The 12,808-nt window shown below is 50.6% G+C and overlaps 1 protein-coding gene across 14 annotated transcripts in view; it reads right to left on the reverse strand.

Moving 5' to 3' along the window:
- The window catches only part of SAMD4A (sterile alpha motif domain containing 4A), a 235,674-nt gene that overhangs the window by 26,306 nt on the left and 196,560 nt on the right, over positions 1 to 12,808 (reverse strand). For all 14 annotated transcript variants that reach the window (XR_012329977.1, XM_033851127.2, XM_033851130.2 and 11 more), the window contains 2 exons: positions 4,822 to 5,155; positions 2,483 to 2,568 (listed from right to left, as the gene is read on the reverse strand). Coding sequence is in view for 13 of the 14 variants with exons in the window: in XM_033851127.2 (XP_033707018.1) it covers positions 2,483 to 2,568; positions 4,822 to 5,155 (420 nt within the window). In the remaining variant the exon portion in view is untranslated. The remainder of the gene's footprint in view (positions 1 to 2,482; positions 2,569 to 4,821; positions 5,156 to 12,808) is intronic.

Here is a 12,808-nt window from a genome sequence, read left to right on the forward strand (position 1 = left end):
TGTGGGAGCTCTGCTATCAGCTGGGATGCCAGCGCCTCATCTCGGCCAGCTCCAGGCAGCTCTGGGTTGCGCTGGCAGCAGCCTCCTCGGGGGCTGGAGGGGAAGGAAGACTCCAGACTCCAGAATGCCCAGACACAGCCGGTCAGCCACTTCTGAGTTCTCTGTCCCTGTCAGGCCCAGACCTATATGTCTGTCTGGATGAAGATGTGTCCTACAGCTCTTGTGGCTGGATTACAAGGGTCATAAAGGGGGCAAGAGCTCTTCTTCCCAGAACCTTCTCAAGACGGCAAGGAGGCGAGAAGCCTGGGCTTATAATCCAGGAGATGAAGTGACTGGTCTCGGAAATAAGATTCAGAACTTTCCTGTCCTTTTACTCCTCTAGGGATTTGGCTCCTTTGTCCCTGGGGAGGAAGGAAGGTGTCTCGGCAGTCAACACCCTCCCATCCACTGGCTAAAGAACAGCAAGATCGGGCTGTGAAAGGGAGCCCTGTGTCTCGGAGCCCCGGCGAGTCTCCAGCCCGGTTGGAGACTGTGCCTCGACAGGGCCTCGCGGGGAGGGTGGGTTCTGCACACACAGAATAACCCGAGGCTGTGGAAAATTATTCAAACGTGTTCCCTCTACTCAAACTCAAATCATAAAAAGCCTCAAACACCATTTTCCCTCCCGAAGCAGAGAGCTGGCCCCTCCATCCTGACATGGATGCAGGCAAGCGGGCAGGGCACAAGCTCCTTTCTGCCCGTGACTCCCGTCCGTGACGTGCCCCCCTCCCCTGCAGTCAGGGGAGATGAGCCCACACGGGGCCACCTTGGCACCTGTCACTTGGAGCTCCAGGGAGGAAAAGGGGAAAGACACAGAAAGGAGAGCCAGGACGCCCAGGGAGGGCACGCACGACGGCAGGAAAGGGAGAAGCGCCAGGCCACAGCGTCGGGGCTGGCGTGGACCAATTAGGAAGCTAGCCACTATCCAACGGAGGCAGCTGGAGGACTCGTTACTTTGTCTCCTGGGCTCAGCAGACTGGAGGCGAGGTGGGAGGGAACTTGTCCTGCAGTATCTTCAAGGCTCAGTGCTGAGTGTGGGCGTGGGAGAGGAAGCAGGGTTCCGGTGTGCTTTTTCAGAAATGTTAATGCTCCCCTGATCAGACCCCGCTGAAGCCTACTCCAAGCATCCTCGGCCCCTCCGAGCGCTGCTCCCTCTGCCTGACTGCTCTCTTCCGCTTCCTCATGGACCAAGACTTTCCCACTAAGATTCTGCTCGCCCTTCAGGTCTGGCTTGGACGGAGTGCCTCTGGGCTCTGGGTAGGTACCCGCCTCCTGGGCTCCAGTTCCTCGGAGGTGGCCTTATTGTCATATGTGTGGTGACCTGTTTTCCTTTTGTCTCACCCACTCCCCTCCCACGGGAAGCTCCCTAGCCAGGGGCAGGATCTAGGTACTTAATAAATATCTACAGAATGAATGAGCTCTAAAATCCATCCCCTGTTCTTGCCTTCTCTCCTTCCTATTGATTTTTTGCTGGCCCAAATGAGAGCAGTGTCAGGATTGGACATTGAAAAGGGTGAGTGGGAGTTTGGGTGGAGGCTACCTAGAGATTGTCACACTGAGTGAAGTAAGTCAGAGAGAGAAAGACAAATATCATATGTTATCACTTATATGTGGAATCTAAAAAAATGGTACAGATGAACTTATTTACAAAACAGAAACAGAGTCACAGATGTAAAAAAAAAAAAAAACTTACGGTTACCAAGGGAGAAAGCGGGGTGGGGGGAGGGACAAATTGGGAGATATTGGGACAGACATAGACACACTACTTTATATAAAATAGATGACTAATAAAGACCTGCTGCATAGCACAGGAAACTCTACGCAATACTCTGTAATGACCTCTATGGGAAAAGAATCTAAAAAAGAGTGGATATATGTATACGTATAGCTGATTCACTTTGCTGTACAGCAGAAACTAATGCAACATTGTAAATCAGCTCTACTCCAATAAAAATTAAAAAAAATAAAACCAATTCTTATAAGAATCACAAGTCAAAATACAGCAGAATAACCACCAAACCACATACAACATACACACAGACACACGTTATTTCTTCTGTACGCTCTCCTTTTCTCCCCGCTCTCCTCCAATTTTCCTGAGCTCAAAGGGAAAATGTTTCCACACCCCCGGGGCTAGGTGGCAGGACTGTGGTCAGCCTCCCCAGGCTTGGTCCCTCGGGCAGGCTTCCGGAGCCGGACGTTCCTCTCAGGCATTTGCCCCTAAGTCAGAGCTCAGTCCAGGTGAATCTCTGGACCCCAGAGTAATACGCAAGCTGCGTTTAGGTTTGAAGCCACCACAGCCACGTTCTGCCCGAGCTATTACTAATGACCCCCCGACTCAAACACAAGGTGTTGGAGACCCAAATGATCACACCACAGAAACTCTGAGAACCACTTTTAAGCAATGAGAAAAAGCAGTTTCGTGAAACCTGTCACTACTCACCTCATGGATTAGACACTTGTCTATGAGCTGTAAATAGGAACTTATATTCTCCTCATCGGGTCTGGAGACCAAGAGCTGTGTGCACACTGGGAATTAAAAAAATAAAAAAGGGAAGGTGAATCAGAGAAATGTACACCCATCCTAACCTCTGAGATCTGCCTCTGATTTCCTTTCAGGACCAATATTTTGAGAGGTATGTGTGACTGTGGCTTTATGTCACGTTCACAAAAAAGGCCAGGAGGCTCCTCGTTCCACTGAAGTCAAAGGCTTGGTTACCACAGGAGCCCTTGCCTCCAGAAGCCCCTTTGGTTAATTCCACGCATACCATTCTATATTAAGCCTTCTGCAACCCTGCCCACTCTGGGAGAGGAAGAATGCAGCAGCGTCCGGAGCCCTGTCTTTGAAAGAGGTTCCTTTTGAGAGGGAGTTCAAAGGCATTAAGACCATCAGCCCTTATCAGAGAGCAAGAGCCGTAATTTTGTGAATGAGCCGCACATCTCATCCGGAGGAGTGAGGCTGGCACGCCTCTTAGGATGTGAGGTGTGTGGGCACGCACACGAGCAGGGAGACTGCTACTCAATCACAGGAGGGTGATTTTCTCAAAGCGGTACCCACATTTATACATGCACAGGCTCACATTCACCTACACACTCGAGGAAGTTCTCGTAGAGACAGAGCAGAGCTAGTCTGCAGGTGGAGGACACAACCCCCCTGGACAGGTCATGGCCACGCTAGTGTAGCCCATTCTATTCTCATCCTAGAGGTCCTGAGGCTCTGATTTTGATGGGAATGTTTAGAAGGCCAGGTGGAGATGGTTTGACAAAGACGTCAGTGACAAGTAAAAATGCCCCGCCATGAAGCTTGAAACCGGGCATCGGGATTCCTTTCTCTCCCTGATCCTGCATAACCAACCTGTCACAGAATCCCATTTATACCATCTCACGTAGATTTTCAGTATAGCATTGTTGGTAATAACAAAACGTGGAAGCCATCTCAATGCCCATTCATTGTGGCCCTGTTAAATTATGGTTTATGCATACAGGGGAATAGTACGCAGCCTTTAAAAAAGAATGAGGTGGTGCTTTTGTATTGCTAGAAATACTGAAAGCATATCATGTAAAAAAAACAAGCTGCAGAGAAACATGTAAGCAGGACCCGTGTGTGTGTAAAAAGGATGCTCATGAGCTTGTACATGATTATAATGTTTCTGAAGGGATATTCCGCACCGTTTAGAGTGGTTACCTCTGAGGACGAAGATGGCAGGGCCTGGGGTGGAGGTGGGCGTATTTTTCACCTTTCACTATTTTGTTTAGCTTTGATTTTTTATGTAGAGCATGAATTAATTTTATAATTTATTTGAAAGTAGTTAAATTTTAAAAAGACACCATGTCAGAGGACTGCGAGTCCCCTGAGGGCAGAGCCCACATGGGTCTTGTCACAGGGAAGGGGGGTGATGTACCACACTCTCAGATAACCACGCCCACCCGTACCTCCACCCATGGGGCCATCTGCTCTAATCCACACAGCAAAGAGCCCACTTGGGGGTGGGGGAGAGTGAGAAGGTGGCGGGACCTACCCGGACCAGGAAGCTACCAGCATTTCAGCTCCAAGGGATGCTACAAACCATCTCCTCTGAGCCAGATTTCTACAGATTTCAGTCTTTTTAAGGACATGTACCATAGGGAGTGTCTCACTGCGCCTGTAAGATTCAGCTGTCCTTTTCGTTAGAACCCAGTTTTAAATGGTCTGAAATATTGCACAATGGAAGAGAAAAAACTTGTTTCCCCTTCCCAAAGGAAAAGTACTGGTATTCACTACATTTTTTAAATAATCGAGATTTTTTGAGAAATACCCCATCAAGCACAAATTATTCTAGTGTCAGACAGGGTCAAGGATATGTGCATAAGGGCCGGGCACAGGGCAGTCAGAGGCAGAAGGGGCGCTCTTACCCAAAGGACCACGTGGGAATTCTATGCTGCCTTACAGACACACACAGTGTGGCTGTGGTACCTTCTGTGGCCCGTGGGAAGGCTGCCTTCAGCCTGAGCGTCCAAAGGCCCGAAGAGCGCTCCGCCAGCAGGGCCCAGGAGGCCCTGGTCTGAGGAAGTGGGAGAGAAGGGAGCCAGGGTGAAGGAAGACGCCTTTGGGGATCAGAGAGCTTGAAATTCAGATCCAAATACCTTAACCTCTCCGGGCCGCACTTTCCTCATCTATAAAATGGGCTAATGACATGTACTCTGGTAGTTTGCCTAGCACCCTGGGGAAGGCTCTCGGGAACTGGGAGCTCTGGTCAGTGGTGTCGAGAAGAGGAAAGGGGAGGCGGGAGAATCGGGTCCTACCTTTCCCCATGACACGTGTGAACTGCCCAGGGAGATCCCCCTCTGGCAGGGGGGTGACAGCCAGCTCCCCGTCACAGCTGCTCAGCTGGTGCGGTTGGAGCCCGCCACTGGCCCCAGCCGAGGCAGTGGCCGTGGCTCCTGCGGCCGCGGCGCTCTCTTTGCAGTCGGGGCTCTGGCTCTCCGGGCCCATCAGCGAAGGAGGGTGTGAGGCCTGGGACTCCCGGCGGCGAGCCTCGGGGGTGGCGCCTGGGGAGCTGTAGGCCTTGATGGGAGTCAGGATCATTTGGTGCAGCTCCTGGAGGGGGATGCGCAGGTTGCCCCCCTCGATGATGTCCTGGATGGTCGGAGGGAGAAGACCTCCATGAGGGTCAGGAACTGGGTGACCCTCCTCCATGCCGCCCCACCTCTTCCCCGAGCTGTTCCCACGCAGGGCTCAGGGCTGCTGACCCCTTCATTAGAATGTTCTTTGGAAGAGCAACCATTGAAAACTGAATCATTCTATTGTTAGCCCAGGCAGAAAACTTGGAAAATACATACAGGTATGGCAAGGAAAATATGATCACTTTAAAATCCCACTATCTAGTGATGATCACTAAAATGATTTCGGTACATCTCCTTCCCTGGCTTCCTCAATGCCTTTCTTTCAAATGCATTTATTTAGTTTACATGCACACACTTTAGAAGCTGTATAACAAAGTTATACAGGGTCACATGGTGGCTTCCTGACCTGCGTGTGATTTGTTGTAGATGAAGGAACGTGCTCATTCACACCTTCATTCAGCGCATGATACAAGCAACACAGGCGGTGGTTAAAAGCACAGACTCTAGGACAGATGCCTGGGTTTGAATTCTGATGCTGCTGTGTGACCTTGGGTAAATGACTTAACCTCTCTGTACCTCAGTTTCCCTGGGGATAAAATGAAGGTAACAGTAGGACCTGCCTCATCAGGTGGTTGTGATGATGTTAATATTTGTAAAGCTGCAGGTTTCGGTGTTATGTGCTTCTTTGTTAAATCTATAAGTATGTTTTGGGTGTTCTGACCTGCTGTGCACTGGGCTAGGCATGGGGATATGGTGAGAAAGCCAGTAGGATTCCCTCAGGGAGTTCACATCCTGCCATGAGATGAACATTCGTCATGCTAGAGACTAAGGCACAGGGCAGGGCTGCTGGGAGGGGAGGCTCCGCGACGGGGTGACATTGGAGCAGGAACCCAGTTGAGCCTGAGCTGCAGGTTCCCGGGAGTGCTCCAGGCAGAGGGCACAGGCACTGAGGTGGGAGCCTGGAGTGTGTGAGGAACAGCAAGGAGGGCTGGGGTAGAACAGGGTGGGGGAGGGGAGGGGGTGGAAAATGAGGTCCAAGGAGCCATGGGGGCCTGAGTGTAGGAGTCAGCAGTCTGGGGCAGGGATGCAAGAATTTCTTCTACATGAGATGAGAACTGTATATACTATACAGGCAGACCTTGGACATATTCCGGGTTTGGTCCCAACCACCTCAATAAACCAGTTATCTCAATAAAGCAAGTCACACAAATGGTTTTTGTTTTCTGGTGTATATAAAAGTTATGTTTACACTACACTGTAGTCTATTAAACATTCGATAGCATTATGTCTAAAAAAGACAATGTACATACCTTAATTAAAAAATACTTATTGGGGCTTCCCTGGTGGCACAGTGGTTAGGAATCTGCCTGCTAATGCAGGGGACACGGGTTTGAGCCCTGGTCCGGGAAGATCCCACATGCCGTGGAGCAACTAAGCCCGTGCGCCACAACTACTGAGCCCGCGCGCCTAGAGCCCGTGCTCCGCAGCAAGAGAAGCCACCGCAATAAGAAGCCCACGCACCACAACGAACAGTAGCCCCCGCTCACCGCAACTAGAGAAAGTCCGCGTGCAGCAACGAAGACCCAACGCAGCCAAAAAATAAATAAATAAAATAGAAGTCTTTAAAAAAAAAAAAAAGACTTCATTGCTAAATAATGCTAGTCATGACTGGAGCCTTTAATGAGTCATAATTTTTTTTGCAATAGTAACATCAAAGATCACAGATCACCATCACAAATATAATAATAATGAAAAAGTTTGAAATATTGTGAGAATTACCAAAATGTGACATAGAGACATGAAGTAATAAGCAAATGCTGTTGGAAAAACGTCTCCAAAAGCCTTGTTCAACTCAGAGCTGCCACAAACCTTCAATTTGTTAAAAAGAAAAAAGAAAAAGGCAGTATGTGCGAAGTGCAGTAAAGCGAGGTATGCCTGTAATGTATATAATCGTCTGTAATACATACATGACTTTATATAATAAAATTAGATCCTCCTATACATAGAGTTTTATATCCTGGGCATTATTTATTAGAAAAAGGAGTGATAGTTGATTCTGGTAGACATCTATCTGTTTGCCCGATGCTCGCAGAGGCACAGAACAGGCTCAGATGCTTGGGGCTGGAGGTCAGGGGCTGGGGGGTCTTCTGTGGTGTGGTGGGTAGACCTGCCCTGCCACAGTGCTGCCCAATGCTTAGGCAGGAGACCTCTGCCCGGGACCCGGGAAGGACCGTGACTACCAGGGCCCTGATTACTAATGAAGTATTTAATCTTCTGAGAGCCCAGAATAGCAAGGACATAATTTTAAAAGCCTGAAGTATGAGTACCAACCGGTTCCTGGGATCCTCTCTTACCAAGAAAAATTGCTTGATGATGTCAAGGAACACAAGCTCATGGAACGTGATCATTTCTACACCCGGACCGCCCATCAATCAGTTAGAAAGAGGAAATCTGAGGATGTAGCCTTGGACAGGCATGTTTCAGTTCTGGGCAGCAAAACACCGACAGCCCGCCCCGTCGCTGGCGGGAACCTGCTTTGTTCGCGGGTTGGAAGCAGAGCCTGAACGGTGCCTCAGCCTAGTTGGCACGCAGGGATTCGGAGGGAAGTGAAATGTTAAGTAGCCACCAGAACTGTCTCAGACCTGGCCAGGGCCACTGTCCCGCCTATTTCAGGGGAGAGAATCCCATTTTCCTTTTAAAGAGGCAGGCTTCAGAGAGTCTACCCTCTTCCTTCTAAACCTGGCGGAGAGGGCCGTGTGTGGAGAGACCAGCCTGCAGCCTGTGTCTGCCAGCCTGATGCGTGAGGCAGGACGCTCCTGGTCATTCCCAGTTTTCCCACTGCCCAGACTGGACCGGCCCTTTCCCAGAGTCTGATGCTGTCACGTGACTGGTTCCTTGACTTTGGACCTGGTGATGTATCAGGGCGTGACACAGGGAGGCAAGCTAGCTGACCTATGCCAGAAGAGCCCCTGCTGCCTTTTCTGACCAAACTGTGCGCCAACTGGGCAACCCCTGCCTCGAGGTCCTCCAGTTTCTGCCAACCGCCCAGCCAGCACCTGGGTGTGGAAGGTCAGCCCTGACTGAGGAGGGGAAGGGAGAGGAGAGAGAAGGGATGAGGCTTCCCCATGAAAGGGGGCTGGGCAGGCGGAGCTGGCAGGCGCCTCTGGGTGACCACATGTACCCCTGCTGTGCCATCCCACGTGGCGGCTACCACTGAGGGGAGCTAATGCACACTTGTGAGACTGTCGACTGCCACTGAAACCTTGTCTGCTCTCGTCACGTGGCATGAAGGCTTCTGTAGTTACTCAGTGATGGGGAAGGAGATCTGGGTTATGCTAAGAGCCGAACTCCTTCAAACAGGAAGCATATACTTGTCCCAAGTTCAGATCTTATTCTACTGGGGACAACTACACCAACAAGGAAAGCATAAACATAATGAATAACGTTGGACACTTTCTGAAAATATCACAATCAGGAATCATGCTTTGTTTGACTTCTGTTTTGACTTCAAAGCCACTGTCTCAAAGACAACACCTGGCTTGTGACCAGCTGGCAATACTCCTGCTTATGCCAGCCTCCGTGGGGTGGCACTGTGACCATCCGGTTACATTCCTGACTCTTCAGAGTGAAGTCCGGAACTTAGCACTGAGGGCCCAAGTTGAGAAGGAAGCTAGCTCAATCCTGTACCCTCGAGGGGCTGTGGGAATGAATTCTCCATGTTGACAAAAACAGGGAATCAGCCCAAGTCTCCACTGATCCTTCATACGATAAATATAATCCTGTGTTATGAACACAAAAAGAAGCAAAGCTGCCCGTTAACTCCCGTGCAGAGCCAAGGAGCTCACGTGAGAGCAGAAGTGGGAAAGCTGGTCCTTCCTGCACAGCAGTCCACTCAGGCAGGCACAGCTCAGGGTCGACAAGTGGGAAGGAGGCTACAATCTGACTATCTCAGCCTTCCTGGCCTGGCTTTCTTAGGTCTTGGAGGAAGACTGGTTCAGAGCCTCTCTAGGGGCATGTAACAGCCACAAGGGGCACGTCATCTGGAAGCGAGAGCTTTGGCTGCCAGTGGCGGCCCCGGCACTTACGTAACTTCCCATGGCTCTATCCTTCTCTCTGTGTGAGAAGAACTGGACTCCTCACCCAACAGACAGCACTCCTGCATCTACTTAACTGTAGTCTCCCTACGGGCCGGGCACTGTCAGACACTGGGGGTGTAAAAACAAATATGAGAGAATCTTTGCCCTAAGATGCTTACGGTTACCGGGACCCATGCAGCGTGAGGATGCTGCCAGGACAGGGAGCAGTGGCAACACAGAAGTGTATGTGTGTGAGTGTGTGATTGTGAGTGTGTGTGAGATTGTGAGTGTGCGTGTGTGTGTGAGTGTATGTGTGTGCGCGAGTGTATGTGTGTGTGTCTCCTTTCTCCAGGCCAGGTTCCCAGGCTCAGAGAATGGTTCAGCGTCATCATTTGGGAGTCAGTTGAAAAAAGACAGTAAATAAAAGCACATGGAAACATTTTCATTATTAAAGATAAATGCTGGAAAATCTGCCCTAGTGACCATTCTAATCTTCCCTTTTCCTTTTCTACCAAATACCTTGAGAAGTCTACACTGCCTGACCCCACAGCTTCGATATCCTTTCATGCTCGCCGGTTCTTGGGTTTCTGCTTCCCCTCCCATCTCTCTGAAACCCTACTCATCATGGCTACCAGTGAGCTGCTGGTGGCCACTTCCAGGGCGCAGTGACAGTCCTCATGGGATGTGACTCCTCCATGGTCCCTCCTTCGCTCTCTGACCCTCAGGGGTCTGTCGCTGTTTGGTCCCTCCATGTCCTCTGCTGCCCCCCACCCAGGGTCTCTTCTCGGCTCTCGTCACTCGCCACACACTTCTGGGGGTACCAACCACCACTCACACACAAACGACCCACAGCTGAGCCTTTCAAAGCCTTGTGGACTCTAGACTTGTTCTCCTGGACACTGACTGGCTGTTTCTGCCTGGGTGTCCCACAGGCACCTCAGACTGCATCCGCCAGACTCAACTCCATTTCTCCCACGCTATAGCTCCTCCTCTATTTTCAGTTCCCAAATCTCATGACACCCAAGCCCACACCTCCTGCCAATGCCCGGACTCCCGCTAACTGACTCTCTCATCCTTCTCCACCGTCACGGCCCCCGCTCTGGCTCAGGGGCCCACCACTGGCCACGGGCTCCCAGCGAGTCCTCCCGCCAGCACTGGCTCCCCTCTGCTTTCCATCCTCATCGCGGTGGAGTGGCCTGTTTCATCCCAGGAAGACGTCCCCACCAGCCTCAGCGATGACGCGGATCGCGCTGGATTCTGAGAGCACTACTACACATCTATCTGTGGTACCTCGTGTCCCGAGCTCCCCGAGGGTGGGACCCACCAGTTCCTCACGGTGAGCCTCCAGTGGACAGGGGAAATCTAGTCCAAGGCAGCTGCTTAGTAAGTGTTCAGTAACTGAGTGGAAGCGCTCTGGACCTAGAGCTTATCTGCAGCGGCTGCTGGTTATGAACTCAGCCACGGGCGGGGTCCCGGCCATCTCCTTAGAAATCTCTGGGTTCTGTGTGACGTAAGAATGCCATAGGAGGCAAGGGCATGATGACAGCGTTTCCAACGGCATAATCAGCTGAGGATGTCTGGGAATGTCAGAGAAATGGCTGATCGGAGCCTGTCGCTGGTGGCCCATGTGGGAACGGGTTACCGACAGCCCTCTCCCTGGCAGAGCGGGACAGGCGCGGCTCCCAGAGAAGAGGGAACAGAGCCAGGGGCTGAGTCCTCAGTGGACGCTGAGGAGAGCTGCACTCCCACCCCCAGGCCATCAGCTCCCGAAGGGACAAGCTCGCAGGTGTCTGGACTCGGTGTTCTCAAGCAAGCCCAACGTGGTTGTCCACAGCTTCCCTCCTCAAAGAAGTCACACCGAGTAAACTCATCATGCTTTCTGCTTGGCCAGTAGCTGCTTTCAGACTCTGTATTACATCTGTCATCGTTTTTTTTTTTTGCGGTACGCGGGCCTCTCACTGTTGTGGCCTCTCCCGCTGCGGAGCACAGGCTCCAGATGCGCAGTCTCAGCGGCCATGGCTCACGGGCCCAGCCGCTCCGCGGCGTGTGGGATCTTCCCGGACCGGGGCACGAACCCGTGTCCCCTGCATCGGCAGGCGGACTCTCAACCACTGCGCCACCAGGGAAGTCCTGTCATCTTTTTAACATTCCCAGTCCAGTGACCCAGGGAGAAGGTCTTTTTGTGGAGTCAACATTATTCTAGGTGTGAAATATAGGACACAGAAAGTGTCACCGACTTATGACAGGCTAGATAGAAAGTCAGTGGCATGTGAGGGCGGCCCAAGCCACCTTGCTGTTTCCACGTGCTGATTTGGTCCAACGTTGCATGGAGTGGAGCCAACAGCAACTCCATCTCTCTGTCCCCCAGGTGGGTGCATATCCTCAGTGACAAGTGGATATGAATGAGCTCTTGAAGGATGCTCCAGAAATAGTGCGGAAAACATCACTCTTTTACCATAATGCTTAGCAATCTAATCCTTATGTAAAATGTTTTCTGTGCTTTTTAACAGATAAGGAGAAAACTGGCCTGTTGAATGTTCCCCCAAAAGGAACAGTTATATAAAAACGGCAGTAATCACTCTGTTAGGCAAACTGCCTGGGAGAGGAGTTGATATAAAATTAAGAACAACAACAACAACTTCAAGTTCACTTGGATAGGTTACTTGTCATTGCTGATTCACTTTAATTAAGAACAGGCCTTTCATCCAGGAGGTGCCTATGAGTAGCCTCTATCTATCCATCCAGAGGTTTAAAAACCCACCTTCCTTATAAAGATGTATATTCTGTAACTACATATTACTTTATATTTTATAAGATATGCATTAAGCATAATTTTATATGTTGTCACACATCTTTGTGAATAAGGTAAAAAAAAATTCCCATGACATTAAAATGCTTATGTGCTTACAAAACTTGCTTTCGCCTCACCTACCTCGATACTTTGCTCCCTTCCAAAGGCACCCTGGGATTACTGGAAGAGATTGCAACCCAAGCTCTGAAGGCAGCGAATATCAGTACCTTCCCACCCACCACTCCCAGCTGCCTCCCAGTTGCTGCCTCCCGACAGCAATATACAAGGATCTCCACACTGCGGCCTAGCAGCACTGACTCACAAGGCCTGCTCTCTTTTGGACCTTAGATGAACTCATAAAGTCACCAAGCCCTAAAAATGACATCCTTACTGTGGCGACATCCAGATACAATGATAGGAAGAGAACATGCTTAGGCAGCACACAAAAAGGGATGGTGGCAGCGAACAAACTGCTTTTAACAATGGAATAAACTCTTTTTCAGCACCGTGCGCTTTTGAGATGGTTCCTCTCAGAGTCACAGGGACCCATTCTGGTAGGCTAATGTCTGAAATTTTTCTCTGGGGAGCCTACCATGCCTGCCTGTCAAATGATTTTGATCCTCTCTGTTGAAGCCTGGGGTTTACTTGGTGTTTGCCACTCTGGGGGCAGCTTTTCTCAAAATAAGATCCTTCCCTGGGTGGACAGCAGGGATGAAGCACATCTGTATGTTCGCTACACTCATGTGTCAAGATTGCAGCCTCTGACTGTGGGCTGAACACTCCTTCATCTCTACAAATG

The sequence above is a fragment of the Tursiops truncatus genome, chromosome 2, assembly GCF_011762595.2.
Source record: "Tursiops truncatus isolate mTurTru1 chromosome 2, mTurTru1.mat.Y, whole genome shotgun sequence".
Lineage (NCBI taxonomy): Eukaryota > Metazoa > Chordata > Mammalia > Artiodactyla > Delphinidae > Tursiops > Tursiops truncatus.